The sequence below is a fragment of the Eschscholzia californica genome, unplaced genomic scaffold (genome assembly GCF_041429995.1).
Source record: "Eschscholzia californica isolate CP2 unplaced genomic scaffold, dmEscCali1.0.p SCAF_3, whole genome shotgun sequence".
NCBI lineage: Eukaryota > Viridiplantae > Streptophyta > Magnoliopsida > Ranunculales > Papaveraceae > Eschscholzia > Eschscholzia californica.
In genome coordinates, this window is record NW_028238420.1 from 33,841,714 (window position 1) to 33,866,014 (window position 24,301).

General features: G+C 37.1%; 2 protein-coding genes and 1 pseudogene across 2 annotated transcripts; 1 reads left to right on the top strand and 2 right to left on the bottom strand.

Moving 5' to 3' along the window:
• The first annotated feature begins 6,880 nt into the window (after positions 1 to 6,880).
• LOC147549725 (secreted RxLR effector protein 161 pseudogene) lies at positions 6,881 to 7,627 on the top strand (annotated as a pseudogene).
• Positions 7,628 to 11,155: 3,528 nt separating this feature from the next.
• LOC147549726 (VIN3-like protein 1) lies at positions 11,156 to 16,696 on the bottom strand. The gene is made up of 5 exons (XM_086667730.1): positions 16,389 to 16,696; positions 15,170 to 15,237; positions 13,943 to 14,591; positions 13,092 to 13,402; positions 11,156 to 12,543 (listed from the first exon to the last, which is right to left on the bottom strand). The coding sequence occupies exons 2-5, from the start codon at positions 15,198 to 15,200 to the stop codon at positions 11,375 to 11,377; spliced, it is 2,160 nt and encodes a 719-aa protein (XP_086523856.1). The 5' UTR covers positions 15,201 to 15,237; positions 16,389 to 16,696; the 3' UTR covers positions 11,156 to 11,374.
• Positions 16,697 to 17,665: 969 nt separating this feature from the next.
• On the bottom strand, positions 17,666 to 19,893 carry LOC147549727 (Heavy metal transport/detoxification superfamily protein). Its single transcript, XM_086667731.1, has 3 exons — positions 19,404 to 19,893; positions 19,195 to 19,270; positions 17,666 to 18,342 (listed from the first exon to the last, which is right to left on the bottom strand). The coding sequence occupies exons 1-3, from the start codon at positions 19,614 to 19,616 to the stop codon at positions 18,209 to 18,211; spliced, it is 423 nt and encodes a 140-aa protein (XP_086523857.1). The 5' UTR covers positions 19,617 to 19,893; the 3' UTR covers positions 17,666 to 18,208.
• Between the last annotated feature and the right edge of the window lie 4,408 nt (positions 19,894 to 24,301).

Here is a 24,301-nt window from a genome sequence, read left to right on the forward strand (position 1 = left end):
CTTAGTTTAGGATTAGGAGGAGAAGTTCTTTCCATTTGTGTTTTTCCAGATTTGTTGAGTGAATTGGAAATTCACGTCATTACTTATATTCACACACTTGATTTCCGACTCTTGTCACAACTTAGTGAATATAACCATAGTTCTTAACTTAATGAAACCTTATTGACCAAACACTCTTATTGGTTAAATCTGGTTTCCGAGGAACTCTATAATTTCCTTCTTTTTACGTCATTATGACGTTATATCTTCAGGAGAATTTGGAGTTCTATATGCCATTTTATTTCTTTATACTTGGCTTTTCGGTTCCTTCTCGGGTCCCCACACATTTCAAGAGTATTTTCTCTTATTCGTCAACTTGGGTGGAATCTAATACTATTCCATATAGGGTACCGTTCAGATATGTAATAATATCTGCCCCCACAGTTCTAGGGTAACCATTGGATTCTCCTTTTTGACAAAACTATTTTCGTACACAATTTCTTTAGTGTAGTGTGTTTAGTTTTGTTCTATAATATGATGATTTATGATTATTAGAACCTTGAGATATAATACAAGGTGAGTTTCTCTTTTAACTTTTTCTTAAGTTATATGTCTTAATTATATATACTCCCTTGATAGATCGCATGATCATCAAAGTTATCATTCCCTATTTTGTTCTTTATCGTCTCTAGATTTCGTTCATACTCTTGAATCGAAAATCTTACCAAGACCCTTGAATTTACTATTCGAGTCACGTCTAGACCGAATGATGTAATATTTACGTCTTATCAACTTTAATTCTCTTGTCTACCCAAGAAGATTAGGTTGCCATGAGGATTTATAAGGACTATTCTAGGGGCCTCTTTACAAGGACTTAAGGATTTATTTATAATAACTCCTAATTTCGAGATCTTTCAGCCAAGGTCCTTCCGTTTAACACATCTGAGGATTCTTTGTAATTCTTAGACAGGCCTAAGGACCTTCAAGAGAATTATTTACTGCCTGAATATGTTATACGAAATAACTTACTTTCTCGAAGACAAGTTTGATTTCAGAATTTTGCATTCTTCGTCAACTTTGTATTCGAGAATGTTTCACGGAATTTTCATTATCTCAGACCGATGATTTCTTTCGAACAGTTCGTCGTCTCGCAGCTATTTGTATAACGAGAACATTCTGTCATCGACCTTGTCTAACCGTTTAGGTTTTGACATTTGTCTTGACACACTTCTTCGATTACTTATGTGGTTGTCTTCTTCGATTCGTCATCGAATTGAACCTGTAGGATCATGTATTCATCATTGATCGCTCTCTGTATTCTCGATATACGGTTTCACACCCAGTATTTATGTCGATACTTGGTGGTCAAGATGTCGCTTAGTTTTTCGATGTCTCTGTTATCGAGAAGATATTTTAAGAGTCATTAACTAAGTCAACATTTATGGTCACCATGGGTTGAACCTTATTTCTGTTCATGGCTAGTAATAGATTTTAGTGAAATACTTCACAAAATCCATCGAGATTAGATTGATCATCGATTTTAATCTCCACTGGCGTATATCCCGGCGAAAGAAGATTCATACTCTCCATCTCAGTCGTTTCTCAAAGCCTCAATCTTTTTACAAAGTTGAGTTTCTACTTTGATTTTATAAAACTCGAACTTTTCGATTGCTTCATCCTTACACTTTAGTAAGTAATATAACATAAACAAGTGGAGTCATCGATAAAGGTAATGAATTACCTTTTCCACCTCATGTTTGAACTGTTTTTAGGTTACAGAGTTCATTGTGAAAAGATTTGAACAACGTTTTAGTCATTTTTGACTATACACATGTTTAACATGTACGTCTTGAGTAAATTTCGAGTTTCGGAATTTAACTCCAAGCTCATTAATTTCTTTAATGACTTATTATTCACATGTCCTAATCTTTCGTGACAAATATTGGAAGACTCAATAATATACGCATAATTATTAATTTTATTAATAATAGGTGCCTTCGGCATTACATGGGTAACATTTAATTGAAATAACCCCCCACATAAGTGGCCCTTTCCAATATACATCATTTTCTTAAATATGATAACGATATCTGACAGAAAGATTAGTCTGAACCCGTTCTCACTTAAAAGGGAACCAAAAATCAAGTTCTTTTGATTTCCTGGAGCATGGAGTACATTGGTCAAAGTCACCTCTATTTCAAGAGTGAATTTTAACACGATCTTTCCCCTTCCTTTGACTTGGGTGGTCGAGCCGTTTTCCTTGAATAAGGTCTCTCCTTCGGCTACCTCTGTATAGGAAGAGAATAGGCTTTTGTCACTACAAACGTGATGATTTGTTTTAGAATCGACCCACCATCTCTGGTTGTTAACCAGGTTATCTTCATGTGCCTCTGTACAGAGGTTCATCTTATGAAGTATATCAAACGCCTTATCGAATTCAGTAATCATTAGACGGTGATTCCGATTTTCGGTGTCTTTTGCTAATGAAGCTTGGTTATCGGCTTTTCCCCCTTGACTGTCATATGTGAAGCGACAATCTTTGGCTAGGTGGCCTCGCTTTCTACATTTGTAACATTCGACAGGCCTTTGCCTTTTCCTCGACTTGCCTTTGTTTTGAGATTGACGCTTCTGCTTCAGACCGAAGTCAGTTCCCTTGAACATCTCTGGGTTTTCCACGTATGTGGTGTTAGGCTGAAGAACCCGTAGGGTTGTTCTTGTTCTTGCCATTTTTTCTGAAACACATAGAAAATAACCCAAATCAAAATCTTATAACCAAAGAAATAATCGTTATATAAAATGTCTTAAGATTGTTGTTCCTCTGGTTATCATTTGATAAGTTGAGTTCTCTCTGTCTTGGCTTGATTCAGACAGAGTTTCCTTTCTCTAACTCATAGAGAGATTAAGAAATAATGATTTATCAATATTCCTTCTTTCGGACTAACCGAGATAGGTGTTAGTGTAGTCGAGGCAAGAATGAATTCTCTTTCCTTAAGACATTTTACACCCCCGTAACAGTACCAAACGTTAGGGTGTATGCCTTCGGGATACAACGACTTTCCTTTCAGAGTTTTAAGATGGTACTTCTTTATTCTGAAAGCGGACGAACCTTTGTAAGTATTATGAGCTCTTGGACTAATGCGGATGATCTTCTATTTGCTTCGGAAATTCAAATATCACTTGAAATTTCTTTCTACCTTTTTCTAGATATTCTAGTCTAACCAGAACTTCTAGAAATACTTCCTAATTAGATATTCTAGGCAAACCAGAACTTCTAATTGTTAGAAGGGAAGAGAAGAAGAGAGTGAATTGAATTGATTTTCTAGACGACCTATGATTATTACTTCATTCTAAAATTTCTTTCTTCCTTTTTCTAGATATTCTAGTCCAACCAGAACTTCTAGAAATACTTCCTAAATTAGATATTCTAGGCAAACCAGAACTTCTAATTGTTAGGAGAGAAGAGAAGAAGAGAAGAGAATGAATTGATGAAAAATGAAGTGGGTTTGGTGGGTTTATATAGGAATTGAATAGGTATATTATTTTGGGACACATCTCTAGTGTTTTGGGGACAAAACTCTTGGTTTTTAGGGACACAACTCTTTGAGAAAAGTTGGTTATATAACTGGGATTTTCGGGTGAATTTTTGGCCATCAGATCTGGCTCAAAAACTCGGGTGAAACAACAGTCGCTAGATGGGCGAGATCTGTACCGAAACTTACCCACCGCGCTAACCAGATGGCCGACACATGTCCGTTTGATGGAATCTGGCGAATTCCCGCAAGTGTCCCGACGCGGGGAGAATGCGGATCGTTAGATCTTCGCGGATTCCCGCGGACAGAACGCCAGCCGTCCAGATGCGGACGCGCGTGCGTTGCTTGAATGGTCCCTATTTTAACTTGTCCTCTTTGACGATTTAGTACCTATTTCAACCGTTCTTCATTCAAACTTTAACCTTGAATTTTTCATTCATCCGGAATCGGATTTGAGTGATTCTTGGCTCTAAATTGTAGAGCTCGACGAGACGAACGCAATGGCGCGTTCCGTTTCTGAGTTTGACGAGTCGGCTCGAGCCAAAATAGGCTCCGATTCCAACAATAAATGGGGGTCACACTGCTAGCCAATGTAGAATGAGATTCAAAGATTTCTCTGAATCTTCTAACAGACCTATTCAAAGAAAATTTGCTAATCTTCATCTACAAGAAATTGAAGAAGAAAAGGAAGAAGATGAGGGGTTTGAAATGCAAGAAAATGAAGAATAACAAGCACACTTTGGTGCTCTTGTTGATTGCAATATAGCTACTGTGGAAGAAGCAAACCTGTCGTATTCTCAAGTTGACAAGGATGAGAGATGGATAGCAGATACAGGAGCTGCAAGTCATATGACTTATGCAGAGGATATGCTGAATCACATTGCTCCCTATAAAGGTGCAAATGGAGTTATGATAGGGGATGGTATCTGTATGAATATTGCTAGCACAAGAGAAGACACACTCATAGGTGGTTCAAATCTTTTTCAACTCAAAAAGGTACTTCATGTGCCTAATATACAAAAGAACCTTCTCTCCATATCAAAATCACAAAAGAGAATTTTTGTGGAGTTGAATTTCTTCCATGGGGTTTTGTAATTAGAGATTTATGGACAAAAGAAGTGTTGGCAGATGGACCAATGAAGAACAATCTATATAGTTTTGATCTTGAAATGAATCCTTATTTCAGTTCACAAGAAGAAGTGAAGGAAGCTCATGTTGCTATAGCTACAGTTAAAACATGGCATCACAGACTGGGACATACAACTAAAGTGATCTATCTAACATTGGAAAAGGAAAATAAGATAAGAATATCAAAAAAGGACATGAAGAACATTTGTTATTCCAGTCAGTTAGGAAAAAGTCAAAGACTTTCATTTCCAATATTAGAGAGCTCATTATCTGTTCCACTTCAGCTGATACATTGTGACATATGGGGTCCATCACCTATACTCACATCTACAAGAATCAAGTATTATATCTTGTTCCTTGATGATTTCAGTAGATTCTTTTGGGTATAGCCAATGAAAGTGAGATCAGAGAGTCTCAAATGTTTTCAACATTTTAAAAGACACAATGAGAAGTTGTTTACTCACTCCATCAAGAGTTTTCAAAGTGATGGAGCACCAGAATTAAGTAAAGGTGACTTTAGAGAATTTCTAAATCAGTATGGTATTCATTTTAGATGCTTTTGTCCATACACACCAGAACAAAATGGAAGAGCAGAGAGAAAGAATAGGCAGATTACTTCTGTTGGTAATACACTATTGATTCAAGCATCTATGCCTAAACATTTCTGGTTTCATGATTATGCAACAACAACATACATCATCAATAGGACTCCAAGTAAGTTTCTTTCTCTTCAAACTCCATATGAGGTTTTGTTTCAAAAATGCCCAAATTATGACATGATTAAAGTCATTGGATCACTGTGTTATCCATATTTAGGAAACACTAAGGTTGACAAATTGAGTCCAAAGTCAGTAAAGTGTGTCTTCATTGGATACATCACTGCACATAAGGGATATAAGTGTCTAGACTTAGTCTCAGATAAAGAGTATGTGTCAAGACATGTGATTTTTGATGAATCACTGTTTCCTTTTGCATCATCTGACTCTCCTTCATTGGTGAGTTCAACTTCTAGCACTTATGAAGTTTTTCCATTACCACAACTTCCTCCTAGTACTACTGCAACCTCAGTACCAAATTATCATACCACATACTCCTTATTAGACCAAGTTTTCTCAGTCCTGCTGTGTCTACATCAGAATCAAGTATTTTTCAACTGAACCTCAGCTAGAAGTCTCTCAGACTACTTCTCCACAGTCTCCTACTGAATATAATACTTCCCTAGATACACTTCTAGTGTAAATGTTCATCCCATGCAAACTCGAGTGAAAAGTGGTATAAGTAAACTCAAAGCTATACCTGATCATGTAGCCCATTTTACTATTCCTCATGCCATGCCCACTGCTTATGTTGTGTCATTACAATCTAAAATAGAGCCTAAAAGCTATAAGGAGGCTAGTAAACATGAACATTGGCAATTAGCTATGAATGATGAATACCAAGCTCTTATGAAAAACAACACTTGGTCTCTCACTCCAAGACTATCAGACATGAATGTACTTGGCTATAGATGGGTATACAAAAGCAAATATAAATCTGATGGAAGTCTGGAGAGATACAAGGCTAGGTTAGTAGCTCAAGGCTACAACCAGCAATAAGGAATAGACTATTTGGAGACTTTTAGTCCAGTGGTTAAAATGCAGACAGGATAGTACTGACTTTGGCAACCTCGAAAAGATGGCCAATACATCAGCTGGATGTATCTATTGCTTTCCTTCATGGTGACTTATCAGAAAATGTGTATATGAAACAGCCACTTGGGTTTGTAGATGACAAGAAATCTGACTTTGTGTGTCATCTTCGTAAAGCACTCTATGAACTGAAATAGGCTCCTAGAGCTTGGTTCAATAAGATAGCTATCTATCTCTCTTCTTGGGGATTTGTTAAGAGTGATTCAGATCATTCCATGTTAGTATTCACCTCTTCTCAGCAGATGTTGGCCTTTCTTCTTTATGTGAATGATATTATTCTCACTGGTACTTCTCTAACTTTGATGGATCAATTGGTTGTTGATCTCACCAAGGCCTTTTCAATGAAGAAGTTGGGCAATCTTCACTATTTTCTGGGTATTGAAGTTCAGAAGTTTCCTTCTCATCTTCACCTATCTCAGACAAAATATCTAGTTAAACTTCTACATAAAATCAGATCTACTGGATTGTAAACCAAGTCGGATTCCAGTATCTTGTGGTAAGAGGGTGTCCAAATTGGATGGTGACCTAATAGATAACCCCCTCTTTTATAGAAGCATGGTGGGTGGATTGCAATATGCCACCATGACTCGACCAGACTTGACATTCAGTGTCAATTACTTATCTCAGTTTATGCAAGAACCAAGGACCAGTCATTTAACTTTACTCAAAAAGGTTTTGAGATATCTTAAAGGTACTATTGGAGCTGGCATTCTTATTCAGGCAGGTGATCTCTCTAGTTTATCTGGGTTTTCGGATTCTGATTGGGGAGTTTGTCTAGATATTAGGAGATCCACAAGTGGGTATTGCATTTTCCTTGGTTCCACACTTGTATCTTGGTCTTCTAAGAAGCAAACTACAGTCAGCAGGTCTTCCACTGAGGCTGAGTATCGGGCTCTGTCTCTAGCTACCTCAGAAATGTTGTGGATCACCTATTTACTTGAGGAGTTGCATCAGCCTATTGTGTTTCTAGTGGATCTATTGTGTGATAATATGGGAGCTAAATTTCTAGCATACAATCCAGTGTTTCATGCCAGAACAAAACACATTGAAATAGATTTCCATTTTATTCGAAATTTGGTGAAAAATGAAACTTTAACCATCAAATTTGTTGCTTCAGACGAGAACATAGCTGACATTTTCACCAAGGGGTTAATGGTGTCTCAATTTCAAAACATCAGCTCCAAACTCATGCATTTTCCTTCGGCTGCTTCGTTTGAGGGGGGTGGGGGGGATGTAAGATATACTCGACTGAATTCAAGGAAGAAGAAGAAGTTAATCAATTTACCTAACTTTCAAAGTTAGAGGAGTTTATAGGCACTCCCAAGCACTCGTGTGAGTCACACTTTATAGGCACTCTCAAGCACTCGTGTGAGTCACACATGTATTGTAATTAGTTTGTTAATTCTGGTTAGTTGCTTAGTTAAGTTTGTTAAGAACAACTAACAGATTCTCGCTCTCTTTCTAGAATTGGTTAATCAATTCTATATATATTGAGTAGAGATTAAAAGAGAAGTGCAATAGGAAATTGTGATCTTAGTGAAGGAATAAAAAACTCTCTGAGATTTGCGAAAACTTTTAGGTTTGGGTCCAGACTGGACCCTCATATTCACGTAAAAACCCAACCTCTGTTGTTTGACACGACATGCAAGGGGTGAGAGATGCACGCGTTATGTAGTCCAGTGTGCATGCACCTCTTTAAAACGAAAATCTTGATCAGTTCTTAGACTCTATGGTACGGCCCTACTAGTTTTTTTTTCCTGAAAAATGATTACGATCTACGATAGTCATTACCATAACATTGATACATCAAAGATGTAATAAGTACGATAAGTCGATAACCGCCAAATTTAAACTCTTACAAGAACGGGCCTAAAGTCTAACTAAACTATAACCTAATGTCCAACTACGTTAGTTATGTCTTAATAACCCAAGTTAAACCATGGAATCCACCTCTTTTTGGATTTATATCAACATTATCAACCACTTAGGCAACCAAATGTTGACTACTAGTTGTTCTGCTGGTTTATGACTTTCTTTCCTTTGACCATAAAAAAAGTTTACACAACTTTACTTTTTCCGACGAAGTAGGATGTAAAAATGTAAAAATGGTATCGTTTATTTCTATTCTGGTATTTTAATCATCAAAAAGACATTTACCTCTCTTGACGAAGTTATTGAACTAAAAGTGGTATGATGAAATATAGAGAAGAGGTAATTATAAGGCTTGGTAAATCACAATAAAAACCTTAATGAAAAATGTGATAATACCACAAGGAAATAGATTAAATAAGTCTTTTATTTCTTTTTTTTTTGTTGAAAGGTAAGCCTTTTATTTCATAAGATGATTGTTCATTGAAGACCACTTTAATACTATATATATTTTGCTAGTACTGATCATATTAGAGTGATCTAATATTTCTTGGTGCTCTTGTTTGATAGGTAGCAGAAGCAACAATATCATGACATTCTCTAACACAATGATCTTCACATGCTCTAGTTCTCTTTTCCTCTGAACTACAATTCCTATAACAATTCAGATAACAATTCCTATAATTTATTGCTGTTGATTTCTCTACAAACATTCCCAATACCAACCCTATCATAATCATAAACATCACAAAATGAGTATTCATTCTCTTCCCATCCATCTTTCTCCCTCTATTTTTATTCTTTAGTTACAAGGTCAATAAGGATTTGTCATTTATAGGACAAATCAAATCAGACATGTCATATATGTCTAGATCAAATCATAAATTTTATATATTAAGATTTTTGTAGAGGAAAAAAAATCTATATTTTCCTTTGGAGATTATTGGGTAGATAGAAGCAAATTAAGTAATAATGATGATTATAGATTGATAGTGAAAAATAATTGGCAATATTAGCAAGGGTGAGTTTAGGGTGATAGTCAGTTTTATTTTCAAATATAGGCGGACAATCCTTTCCTGATCAGTATCACTAGTGATAGAGGCGGGAAAATTTAGATAGATTTAGGAGAGAATCTCAAATCAATCGTCGAGAGTTCAATTTCTTTTTTATTTGTGTCTTAAATATAGAAGAATTCCCGGTGTTAGTTTAGAGTTCTCTCCCAAATAGCTAACAAATTAAGGCTAAACCTAATGCATATATAACGTGATTGTAGGTAAGTAAATATTTTAACACCGTCGGGAGTAGCATTACCTAACAGTTCACTACCAATATTTCTCAGAAAAAACATCTCCAACTCTCGAAAATAATAATACAACATCATATGCATGCGTTGACATACCACGTGGCCTAAATGCATTAGGTCAAAGGGATTTTTCCGCAAGAAATTAATATTCCATTAATCAAGACTTTCTGACGGAAGTGTTCAAAATACAACTAGGCGATTCAGACTCACTCCAATCCCTTGTGACCTTTGTAGACAACTATATTGGACCAGCTGATGTGGTTCCTCATTACAAACAAGACTACAAGTCTACAATGGGCTGAAATGGTCACCATAATCATCAAAGTAAACGTATATGAGATTATGTGTTAATAATCCATGGAATATCGGTTGTCGTCGAGTTACCAAGACTAGGTTCTAAGACTTCCCCTCAAGGATCACCTCTCTCAAACCAAGTGACCTAGCCAGCTCCAGTCCAAGTAGAAAACCGTGAGCCTTGCATTCTTCTGGTGACATGGTGTTAAGAGTTTCCCTATTGCTCCCTTGTAACTTCCTTGGGAGTTCCGAATCACAGCCGCACAACAACTACATCCACATTTACTTTGAACCAACCCGTCCGAGGTGAAACACAACTGTGCTCAAAACCTTACCACCCTTCACTCAGTGCCCCACCATTTACCACCACCCTCCCCATGGCCTGCTCCTCCATTTACCACAACCCTCCTCATGGCGTGCAAATCCTGTTAAGTACCCTGCAACATCGATTCAACGTTGAACTGGTTGCCCAACATCAATTTGGCCTCTCCAGATGTTCCACATCAAGCACGCCAACAAATTGATACCCCAAACCCTCAAGTTTAAGCTAGGAAGGAATAAGTTCAATACTGGGCAGGCGGGAGCAAGCCTTACCGAATTTGTGAACAGATTCAAAGAATTTCATGTTGGATTAAACCCAAGCACAGATCTACTAGTCTCTAGTAACAAGAATGATAGCCATAAAGAAGCTCTAGTTTTCACCAAGAAGACAGCCCCGACAATTCAACTTCTTAAGGCCAATCTAGTTAAAGAATGGCTCCTCACGAAAAGACTCCTTAACCTACCTTTCAAGAATTTCTCAAAACATTTTCATGGTGACCATTACAACTCATTTCCTAAGAACTAAAATGCACTCTAATAACGAAGATGATAGAAGGGTTTATGTTGGTGCACTTCTCTTTGCTGTGAGTGACATGTTTACTAGATTTTCCACCCTTCCTATGACCATTGTTGGATTTCCTGTGTTTTATTGGCAAAGAGATCTTCTCTTCTATCCAGTTTGGAGTACGTTCAATCCGTTGTAAATATATAACATGTGCCAGTCATCTAAGGGCAGGGTGAACCCCTCCAACACATCACATACCTTTGGGTAGAAGCCACCGTTTACTCCACAGTTCTTCATAGAAAGCATTGCTTTGGAATGGCCTCTACTAAACAAGCGATAGTGCTTTGAAGCACAATACCCTTTTCAAGCGTACGCCACATGAAATGTTGAATCTTCTGAAAGCATGTGGACTGTGGAGTTCTTCCAAAACCGTGGTCAATCCAGAGAGGATGGTCCACTGTCCTCAATCGGCCCACAGCATTAGGTGGACATAAACAAGAACATCGAAACAAACTATAAACAAGGACATCGAAACAAATTGTAAACAAGAACATTATAATCATAAAAAAATTTAGAACTAAAATGTCGCAACATAATCATCTGCATGATAATAAGGTTAAAAGACTGAAACAGTGTTTGAATAAGGTTAAAATTTTGGTGTGATGTCTTAAGGTTAACGAAAATGGCTGTACAAAGTAGTAAGTAGAATAAATGGAATATTTAAGAGCAGAAAACCCAATTCCAGTTTCTGCTAAATTCAGTGCCAAAGCTTACTGCAGAAACCATTTCTCGTTCTCTTGCTTGATATGATTTCTAAGAAAGAATCTGTCAGTTGACCTGCCAAACTACTTGGATCATCAATCAGGGTTTGAATGAATGTATTCACAACTACTCGTTCTTGCTCTGTCGACCTTAAACTAAACCACGTTAGAAACTTCATCCTGAATTCTCTTTCGATATGGCCTCCACACTCAAGCCACCTTATTATCTTCACACAATATTCATAAGTTTCGTCCAACTTAGGCAACCCATTTGAGTTGCGCAATGGTGAACCATTAATTAGAGTACTATCCGAGTCTTCATTGGTGTTCGTTTTTGCACGTTTCTTGTTCAATTCTGTTCGAGATTCAACTGCTGGGACTTCTCTGAGTGGTCTAACTAGCCATGTTTCTGAATCACCACTCCTGTTTGATCTAACTAGACCAGTATTTATATCATCTTGGACTTCAACAACTTGATCTGAACTGCATTCGATATCTTCATCTTGCGAGTCTTCTACTGGATTTATATCTGCATTAAGATCAGGAACAGATGCAACATTCAAATCGAGGTCACGAACAGAAAATGGAGCTTGTTGGTCTTCATCATCTGTTTCTGGTTTCATTGATGGATTCGCACCACAACATTCTTCAATATCGTCATTATAAAGTTCATCAAAGTAGCCTTGTTGTTGTGCCCAAGCAAGATGGAGAATTTTTCCCAAGTCTCGAACCTTGAAACCAGAAGATTCAACAGTTTCTTTAGATTTAGTCGGTTTCTTGACACCAGAGCTTCCTTCAATACCTGAACTTTCATTGTTACGGTTCACAGGTGAAGGTGAATCAGAATTCCTGTGGAGTATCTCAATACTCCTGGTGAAACACTTCGATTCAGAATGACCCAAGTCGCCGGAATCTGTATATGATATTATTCTGAAGGTGTACTCTGTGCAAGGTTGCAAATTTGTTATCAGAATCCTCCTATGAGTTCTTGGGAAAATGCAAATAGGTTCTTTAGTGTGAGAATCATCTCTGGTTTTGCAATACCATAGCTTGTATCCCTTGATATCGTCGGATGATGAAGAACAGATCTCTTTCAACACAATGATGAGGGATGAAGATTTTACTTCTTCAAATTGGAATCTGCAAGCAGAAGGAAGCGAATCCTCTGCCATGTAAATGAAAAATAATCTTATTCTTTGCACATAAATACTTTAGTGGTACAATTTTAAGCCGTTGGGCAGATTCGGCTTTGGGATCACTCAGAGGCCGACCCCCATCCCCACCCATCAGAGCGAAATACCTGGGCGGATTTTTACTAATTCATATATATAATAATATATAATAATATATATATATATATATATATATATATATATATATATATAGACACACACGAGCACACACAGACACACACACATAGGCCACAAACTGTAGTCAGTTAGTTCAAATTAAACTCCTATGATTCAATGTTTCGTACATAAAAACTAACTTAGTGGGGTTCAACTGGAATAGGCTCGGGCTACCCAATCTGATCCTGGAGTTACTCGGATGGATCGGCCAACCCCAACTACGTAAATCCAAGAGAAAGATACATATGCGTCAGATTCTTTTTTCTATTAGATATAACTAGAATCTCGCTAGACTAAAAGAAATTATACTAAAAGAAAATATGTGTGTGTGTGTGTGTGTGTGCATGCGTCAATTTCAAGTCACCTCTTTGCAGTGGGTTCGCATTCGAAATGGAGTTTAGCCATGAATCAGCCTTGTCAATTGCAAGAGAGCAGAGCTTTAGCACATCAGCTGAAACTGGGAGTCTACTAACAATTCCACGAGCCATTTTAGCTGATACTCCATTAACTGGCCCAACCTCAGTTTCAAGTTTGGCCTTAGCATCTTCCACTATTTCATGCAATTCTTTAAACCTTGAAGTTCCATGCAAGAGCCTGTAACTCAAGTATATTCTATAGCAGAGTATATCCACACGCCGAGCTTCCTTTGCTATCACCAATTGCTTTTTCCAACATCTGCAGAAAATTCACCAGAAACTAAATGAACCACAGTTGAATGCCGCGCAAGACAACCCTGCAACATGACTGCAGAGGTCAACCGTCAACTCACTAGCTTTTTCATTAAGCTAGTGAGTTGAATGTCTCAGATAGTGTTGGTTTTTCTTATAATTTTGAATCTCAATCTGAATCTGACTCATTAAATGTGTATTTTGCATATTGTACATGACTTGTATGCATGTTTTTGTCTCCTTGATAAAAATCGGATCTCGAAACAAGTTCAAATTCAGACATACTCAGTCGCTGAAACCTTTTACATTGTGAGACACAGACCTGTTTCTAGATCTAACTCACTTCGATAGATAGAAGAATGCATAAACTCATGTTTAGCATAAAAAATCAACTTGGACTTCAGATTCCAGAATTTAGAAAAACAAATACAACCTAAGTCACCCACCAGTTAGATATCTGAAACTTCTTCACCCCATTCCCAAAAATTTAAGGACATATCAATGTTATTCAAAAGTTTATATAATGAATTGCAAACAAGTTACAAACCTGAGTATCCCTGAGACTTTTCCACAAGAAGCACAACAGTAACTACCATCTAATTGCATCAACTGGCCAACATCGACGACTCCGACCTTTTGGCATTGAAGTGCACATTCAATATGGCAACATAACCCACAGGAATCTCCTGAACCAGATTCAGATGTGCAAACCAACCAAAGACTAGGATCCTTGTTATCATCAAACAAGTGACAGATGCAACAAGAGCACCTCTTACAAAATGTGTCTTCTGAGGTTAACATGGCTCTACATGCAGAATTTTTACACACCCAAGTGTTTGGACAAGATACGTCCGGAGACAACTCACTAGGTGGTGGAAATCGGGTCGGGTTCTCTCCCTTCCTCTGTTGCTTCTTAGAAGCATGAGCAAGGGTCGAAATTGACTGGCTCAAAGGTTTCCTTGATTCCTGGTTTTTACCTCTTTTATTACTTGTTTTAGGTGGTTTCTCTATACTTTTGGACTTGGATGAGACAGACTGTTTCTTTTCCTTGTCAAAGCATGAGAGAAGTTGTTGTTTCTTCATATCAGTTTTGAGATAGTCTTGGAAAAACTCTATTCCTCTTGAAGCATCATTCAGATGTCCACTTTTCTCTGGGGTGCTGTGAGTACTTGAAGAAAGACTTTGCACACCAAAAACTACACAAGAAAAACATAAACTTATTCAGTTAGTGGAAGATGTACAGAAAGTAAGAAGTTAGTTGAAGAAGAACATGATGATGATACGTAGCGAAACCTAAACATACCACTAAACGGTAAATCAAGTACAAAGTTAGAAGAAATGAAGAATGTCTGAAGACTAGTGATACATTTCATCTTAATGGCATTGATTTTAGTATGGATCCTGAAACAAGAATGTGCATGTAGATCTATCTAAAACTAGAATACCAAAGTTCGTAATCTCTAAATTATAATACAAATTTCTTGGTGGAAGTGTAAGGAACTCAGTGCATAACTATTCAATTACGAGTATGTTGCAAAGAGGAACTTCTCGTCTCTCGACAAAAGAATCAAAGAGTGTATAGTATAAATGTATAATATCAAACTTCACCTTCACTTTTAATTAGTTAACCAGCTTAAACATAAGAAAAGATCCTACCAGGATACAATCACAAAAAAAAAAGAAAAAAAATCCTGTTAAGGGAAGTTTCAGTATGAGAGTACAACTCAGCTCTTGCAAAAGAATAACGATATACGAGCCAAAACCTAGCACATACCTTTAGCAAGGGCTCTATCTTCCGAATCCATTGTTTAGAGCTATAATGAGTGTTTAAGCTATCATTTCCTGTGACAATTAACCAACAGTTAGCTCTTTTGAGGATCCTCTATTTGGAGCTTGAAGAGAACTCAATGATTCTTCATTTGCATGTAAAATGTAATCAATAAGAAAAAGAGAACAAGAAAAATCAAACACTATAGTTTGCAATGCATAAACAAGGAAACAAGATGAAAAAAACAGAAGTAGAAATACTACAGAAAGTTGCATGCCATGGATGAATACAATACTTTCACCGACTAATCAGAGCTTAAGAGTTACAACAAGCAACAGACTGTTGCCAACAGTGCTATGTTATCAGGCTCCAACTCGGTTCCCAACCCACATCACCCACCCTTAGCCACCTAGGCACGCCAGAACCCCACCAACCTAGGCCCACCCGCTTCCTCCTCGCGGTCCCGCATCACTTCCCGCCCCTAATATTCTAAGATGTTGTAACAAAAGGCTTCATGAAAAAATATGTCGCCAGCTTCAATATTTATACAACATGTACGTCGTCAATAGAAGCACATTAAAGTGTAAACTGAACGTGAATGGGTTTCTCATTAACCCTAAGCTAATTCGAAGAATCTAGAGTTATCATTGGGTATATTGTTAGCACAAGTACTTGAAAGTTTAACGACAATAATAATCGGATGATCTCTGAAGTGCCCATCCAGAGAATGGGTCTAATTACCCAAATGTGGCATTTAACAAGTTGATTAAACATCAAGTAGGGATTGTTAAGAAGCTTACATTACTCATTCATAAACAAAAACTACATTTCTACAACAATGTCGATTAAGGTAAATGAAGATCAATGAAGATCAATGAAGATAAGTAGTTAGAACTATTAAGTTCTTCCTTAAACTATGATTAACGAAACAGAAATGAATTACAATACAGTAATCAATTAATGCAACTAAAAAGACAATCAAAATCCAAGAAAATTAAAATCTCACAAGAACATCATATGATCATAACCAACATTTTCATCAACAATAAGAACAAAATAAACTACTTGTACTACTAATTATAGCAAAAATTAACAAGAACAAATCAAGGTAAACAATCTAATCCTGATTATAAACATTAGAACATAATGGATATACAAAGAGTAAAAATTGTGGGAAAACCTAAGAAAAAGAAGTAATGATAAGGAAGGAATTGGTGAGACGTACCTAGAAGAATCAAGAGAGAATGAAAGGAGAATTGAAGGGTTGGAATGGAAAAAAAAAAAGAAAACCCTAAAACATTATAAGATATTTATGAATTAGAAATCTAGAAAAGAGGAAGGGTTTTTTTAATGGGGAGGGGAGGTGGTTGGTATTAACAAGGACTTTCGTTCGATCGTTACGAGGGTCAAACACTCAAAGCATAGAATAATATTTTAGTGAGAGAGAGAGAGAGAGAGAGAGAGAGATTCGCTGGTTAGGTTATAAACTGTACAAGGTTATTCTATGTTTGGTTAGGGGTGCGCTCACAATGCAAAAGAGGGAATAAGAGAGGGAGGGTATATAAGCGCTCCTCTTTTTTTTACTCAAGCCGGCTTTCTTTCTTCGCGCCTCACGGACTAGGTAAGGCCGAAGACACTCAGACTGGGCCTAATCCGTGCTAGGCTTGAACAGAAGGGACTGAGGCCAATCCGAGTGCCTTCGGACTGTTTGATTAAGCTAATTAATTATCAATTACAGCTCGCTTTCGAAAATGTTGAGTAGTCGCTACCACAAATTTAGCATTAGAGTTGTGAATGGTAAAGCCAATGCCTATCCTCGTGTAGATGAGTATAAGAGGCATCAACATTATGCCTAAGATGATAATTGGGCGGTGAAATCTGTTTTGGTTGAATATTTTCGGTTTTGTTGTGTATCCGAGATAATGACTCGTGGGGAAGGTTTTGTAGATCAATAGCAAAGTTGGTATCGCACTTTCCATATATGCGATTGGTTTGACCAGAAGAGAGGATTGTGAGCTATTGGATAGGTATGAATGGTTGATTGTCAAGAAACTATTTCATCTTTTAAAGAAATGTTGGTTAATTGGGATACGAGGACATGAAAGTGAAAATTTTTTAGTCGAGAGTAGGACATAGTAGTAAAATGTGATCACAACTTTCAGGCGTAGAATTTTTTTTAACGTACTTACCAATTTCTTTTTGCCCTCACGTCTAGCTTATGCCTTAAAGATATCAGGAAGCTTAAAAACGAGGGAGTTTGACACAGATTCCAAATATATGTCATTAGTTTTGAGTCCTCTCAATTTGGTTATTTAAATTTCAATGTATGTCGTTTTGTCGAAATGCACTCAAACATCGATTTCATGCGCGAATGTAAGTCCAACTATGTTTTGAACATTGATTAACAATATTTTATATGTTATGCCTATTTTAAAAAAAAAAACAATATTTTATATGCATAATTAGAAGCATGAATACATGATTAAGCTTAACTCAGTAAGATACACATCCACAAGCTTCCCCCATATATTCAATTCCCATTAATTCTTGCTGAATACTACATAATACATGACAATTTATTAATCTAATACTGCTTTAAACATGGAGATAAACATAGAAAAGTAGAAAACCTTAGTGGAAAAACCTATTTGTGGTTAGTAGAGATAATTAGAGCTTGTGGAAGGAGAAGACTACCCAAATTTACTTCTAATACATAACTCCTGATAGATACTATTAATCTTGAAGAGCAAAAACATCACAAATTTCAAAAGAAGAGATGAAATTAGTTCAGTTTGGTACGGTCGGAAATTTATTCCTCTATAGATATACTTCACATCAGAGTCTTTTTGGAGTTACTCAATTTTGAAACCATTTTGGAGTTTGTCCAAGGTACATCTCAGTCCCAATTACTATCCATATATATATATATGAAAGAAAATGAAGAAGAAACTTAGAATGATATATGATATGACATTATTTATACCAAGCAAATATATATTGGTAATATTTTTCTTCATCCTTTTGGCTTTTGCTGAATTTGCTTAGTTAATTATCATAGGGAGATGTCCATATCTCTGCCATCTTTACCCTTGAGACACTTTCCAACACTTCATAGGGAAGAATGTGCCCTATTACTACTACCTTCTTGTTCTCCAAATCCACTTGATAAGACATTACTCCTGTTTAGTTAGAGAAAGAAAGACAAAGTTAAATATGGGGTGTGGTGTATTAAGGACTTAAGTAAGCTAGGTCACTTGCAACAAAAAAGAAAAAGTAAGCTAGGTCACTATAAGGAGAAATATTTTCTAAGAATGCAACATTTCACTATTACACAATTATAACTTGGGTCCTAAAATTTCGTACTGCTCGATCGTAATTTAAAATGGAGGTACCGATTTAGTTTCAGAATAGGCACATTTTAAACTTTCTTGAAACAAATGCGAGAATTGGATATCAAAGTATTTGATTCCTCAAGTAGTCACAAACCCGTTACTTTATTTAGTATTTTGTAGTTCTAAATGATACGGTCATCAAAATGGAGGACTAACAATTTTGATTTTATTTCCACCTCAATTCTTTGCAACAACTAAATCATTTGGTACTACATTTCGAGATATTTTAACAATCCTTAATAATATTGCTTAGACAACTTGATTTGCATATATGCAAGCATATAACCAGTAAAATATCAGATGAGAAGATCCCATATTGGAAATTTGTACATAAACAAAATAGAAGTACCAATCCTCCCTTACCTTGAGGTGTACATATATGTACATGTTGTTACATCCCAAAAATTTAGTTGAGGACTAGTAAAGGTCAAGTACAACAATGTTGATTCAAGACTTGAGTCTCATATATGAATCATCCGTGTATTTTTGTCTATTTTAAGGGGCAATGGGCACGTCTATGTCGGGATAGACACTAGACCACCATTTTATTTCAAAATCAAATAAGATCCCTAATTACTTCTGAAAATATAACTCGTCACGCGCACACAGGAGTATATATTTTTAAAACAAAATTCATACCTTCCATTTTTGAGATGTGTTTTTCAACTTTTCTTGCACAACCATTGCAATGCATAGACACCTTTAACACTACCATCTACATAAAACCACCAACAAAAAATTCTTAACAAAATAATAATACAAACTTTTTGAAACTTGAATTTAAATCATGAATAAAGAAATAAATTTATAAATATAAAGAGAAACTTAATAATTTAAAATCAATTCACCTTGGGTTTTAATTGAAAAGCCAAAGTTTGGGTACCATTAACTAAATCTCCCAATCTCATTAACTGATGACTTCTCTCCTTTCCAATCAATATTGGTTTCCTCTCAATATCATTATCATGGTTTTCCATAAAATTCATGCAAAAGCAAGAATTTGAACCAGCATTTGAAAGACATAAACAATCCAATACTTTGCCAAAACTTAGCTTCCCCATTAATACCCTTTTTTTTCTCTCTCACTTTTTAGTAGTCACAAACTCCTTTAATAAGACCCAAATCTAGTTAAATTACAAAAGACCAACAACTGTCTAGAGTGAGAAAGAGGAGAGAGATAGAGAGAAACTAGAAGAAAGAGTGCATAAGAGAGAGAGAGAAAAGGCCAAAAGGAGAACAGAAGGAACCAATGGAAGTATCAGAGTCTAATAGTTAAGACTAATTTAAGACTAGAGAAGAACTGAAAATACCCAAGTTAGAGTGAGAAATTTGATGACTAAGATGAAGAGTCAAATGACCCATATTTCTAGGAAGAAGTTTGATCAATAATGACTCAAAATTGAAGTACAAATCTTCTGTAAAGAGACAAAAAAAAGGTAGTCATATAACAACTGTGATGATCAGAGAGAGAGAGAGAGAATGTACTTCATGTGAAATGGTAAAAAAGAAGTAAGCTTTAAGCAAAAAAACAACCACTACCACTAGTACCAAAGACCTGAAAAAATGGTGGTTTAAAGAAGGGAGAAACTTTATATCAATTCATCACAGATGTACATGTCTCCCATGTGACCCCCCCAATTGGTACTCCTAAATATAACATAATTTTACTCTTAATTATTAACCAAACTACCAAAGCAAGAACAAACATATATCACATTAACCATGCCAACTTTATCAGGATGTGATGGTTACTAATGATTTACACTGTTACAGGTGTTAGAAAGGTTGTGAGTCTTAGACACTCAATTGCAACTAAAGTCGAATATCGAATAACACGAAGATGAACAACTTTGTAGATAGATTTATACTTAAAGATGAATTACTTACAACTTCTTCTCTCTAAATAAGGAGATAACAATTATGAACAACCTCTCTCTTATTCTAGGAGATGTACTATCAACTCTCTCTTTACCAAAGGAAAGACAAGTATTTAGAAGAAACTAAACTCTCTTTCTAATACTAACTCACTTTATCTTCACTTGGCTTGCTTATGAGATGGAATAGATGGGATGAGAATGGGATGATTTTGAATTGAAGTTCTTCATCTCCTTTTATAGTGTTGGAGGAGAAATATGGTGTGGACACCTCAACAAATGAGGTGTCTCACCAACTCATGGTGTCTACTTGATAAATTGCCACCTCAAATGATAAGAGACTTATCACCAAGGTGAGATGTCTCATTTAGAATAGATTGTTCATGTTGCTTGACACCTCACATGGTAGTTGACACCAAGAGCTTGGTTGATGCCACCTAAAGCTTCAAACAAAGTAGCTTTATCTCATCACCATTTTCAACATTCTCCCACTTAAAGTTACTTTTGTTTGTAACTTCTCCATCCTATCTACTTTGCTCTTATGCTGCTCACGTTTTCTGCTAGGCCGATGGAGGATCGACACCATATAAACTTGTTACTGTCTACTGGCTTTGTTAATATGTCTGCTAGGTTCTCTTTTGTATGGATTTTCTCCATACTAATGCTTCCTTCTTCCACCTTCTCACGAACAAAGTGATATTGAACTCGTATGTGTTTCGTCCTCGAGTGAAATGCTGGATTCTTTGCCAAGTGCAAAGCGCTTTGACTATCACAAAACAAAGTTACCTTCCCTTGTTTGTGTCCAAGCTCCTCCAATAACATTTGCAACCATATTGCCTCTTTGCTAGATTGTGTAGCTGCCACGTATTCTGCTTCCGTCGTAGAAGTAGCCACGATAGACTGCAGTTTCGAAACCCAGCTTACTGCTCCTCTAGCAAGAGTAAACACATACCCTGTGGTGGATTTGCTTTTATCAAGATCACCTGCATAATTCGAATCAACATAGCCTCTAACAAGAAAGTCTGGTCCTCCATAACATAATGCAGCATTTGAGGTACCCTTGAGATATCTCAGGATCCTCTTCACCGTATTCCAATGCTCTCTACCAGGATTTGCCATATACCGACTAACCGCTCCCACTGCTTGTGCAATGTCTGGTCTTGTACATACCATGGCAAACATTAGGCTACCCACTGCTGATGCATACGGTACTCGAGACATCTCCATCTTCTCTGCTTCACTGCTAGGACACATACTTGAAGATAACTTGAAATTAATAGGAAGAGGGGTAGAGATTGACTTACTATCTTGCATATTGAAGCGTCGCAAGATTTTCTTCAAGTAGTTTTCTTGAGAAAGCCAAATCTTCCTATTACTTCTGTCTCGGTGAATTTGCATCCCTAGAATCTTGTTTGCTGGTCCCAAGTCCTTCATTTCAAACTCCCTAGCCATTTGAGCCTTCAAATTTTCAATACGATCTTTGCTGGGGCCTGCAACCAACATGTCGTCTACATACAACAGCAAAATTATAAAATCACCATCACCAAATCTCTTGTTGTAAGTACAAGGATCTGCATTAAGTCTGTTGTATCCTAGGCTCGTAATGAAGGAATCAAATCTCTTATACCAACATCTCGGCGCCTGTTTGAGACCGTATAGAGATTTGTTCAACCTGCAAACCAAGTTCTCTTTTTCTTCAAAACCTTCTGGTTGGAGCATATAAATTTCTTCTTCAAGTTCTCCATGAAGAAATGCAGTTTTCACATCTAACTGCTCCAAGTACAAGTCATATGTAGCGCACATCGCCAGGACTACCCGAACTGTTGTAAGTCGTACAACAGGTGAGAATATTTCGTTGAAGTCAATACCTTCTTTCTGAGCGAACCCTTTCACTACTAGTCTAGCACGATACCGCTCCACTTGGTCATTGCTATCCCGTTTGATCTTGAAGACCCATTTGTTTCCGATAGCTCTCCTTCCATGTGGTAGATGAACAAGATCCCATGTATTATTTTTATGGAGAGCTTCTATTTCTTCTTGCATTGCCGCCATCCATAGAGAAGCTTCTTGACCTTTTATAGCCTCATGATAAGTTGAAGGTTCTCCATCTTCCGTTAGCAGACAGTATGCAATATTCCCTTCCATAAAATAATCTGAGTGCCAAGCTGGTTCTCTCCGCTCCCGAGTTGACTGTCGAATTAATGGAGTTTCAGTCTCAGCTTCTTCTTGTTCTTCGTGCTCTAGTTCCGCTTCAGAAGAATTTTGATCTTCTTGTTCATATCTAACATGAACTGTACTAGTCTCTGGTTTCTCCTTTGAAGTGCTATCATTTGTATGTACGTTGTCTTCTGTAAATATCACGTCCCTGCTGATTATTACCTTGTGGGCAGTGGGATCCCACAGGCGGTACCCCTTCACTCCATCAGCATACCCTAAGAAAATACATCTTCTGGATTTCGAATCTAGCTTTGATGTTTCTTGGGTGTTGTACATCACGTACACCGGGCTTCCAAACATATGTAAGCGAGAATAGTCAGCTGGTTTACCTGTCCACATTTGCATTGGCGTCTTTAGATCAATTGCGGTTGATGGAGACCGATTGATCACATAGCACGCGGTCTTGACTGCTTCCGCCCAAAAAGATTTGTCCATTCCAGCAGCTCTCAACATTGCTCTTGTTCTTTCTAACAAGGTTCTGTTCATCCGCTCTGCTACTCCATTTTGTTGTGGAGTGTACGCCACTGTGAACTGCCTTTTGATGCCTTCTTCTTGACAAAAGGTATCAAACTTAATACCAGTATATTCTCCTCCATTGTCTGACCTTAGACACTTGATCTTCTTCTCAGATTCAAGCTCTATTTGTGCTTTGAAATTTTTGAAAACTGGAAATACATCTGCCTTCTTCTTGATTGGAAACACCCAACATCTCCTGGAGTAATCATCAATAAAAGATACAAAGTATCTTGCACCTCCTAGGGATATAACCGGTGATTGCCATACATCAGAGTGAACAAGTTCTAAGATAGTCTTGCTTCTAGCATTTGAACTACTGAACTTTAATCTGTGCTGCTTACTAGTAACACAATGCTCACAAAATGGTAAAGAAACATTTTTGAGCCCTGGAAGAAGGTTTTGTTCGACGAGAATCTTCATACCTTGTTCTGATATGTGACCGAGTTTTTGGTGCCAAAGATTTGTTGACTCTTCTATCGAACTTGTTGATGCAACTGAAACTTCTCCCTCTTGTTGTGTTTCTCCTTGAAGCATGTACATATTAGCAGCTATCTTTTCCGCTTTCATGATCACAAGCGCGCCTTTGATCACCTTCATTTTCCCACCTTCAATATGGGTTTTACATCCGAGACTATCTAATTGTCCTACAGACAATAGATTTTTCTTCAAACCTTTAACATGTCGTACCTCCTGGATAGTGCGAACGGTACCATCATACATCTTCAGTTTGATGCTCCCAATACCAGCAATCTCCACAACATGATCATCTCCCATGTACACAGATCCTCCAGAGGTGGGTTCATATTGATGGAACCATTCTCTCCGAGGGGTCATATGCCATGTGGCTCCTGAATCCATTAGCCAAACTTCAGCAAAATTTCTTCTGCCTTCATGAACTGTTGTTGCCTCGCTGTATAAAATTTCGCCTTCATCCGAGGTACCTGCTACACAACCCTGAGCGTTTGACAGCTCAGGACTTTTTCCTTCTTTCTTCTTGAGATTCCAACACTCCCTTTTGTAATGCCCTTTCTTTCCACAATAGTGACACTTCACATTCTTCTTACTCCTTGATTTTGATCTACTCTGCTTTTGACTCCCACTTGAGCCACGTTCCATTGATCGCCCTCTCATCATCGTCA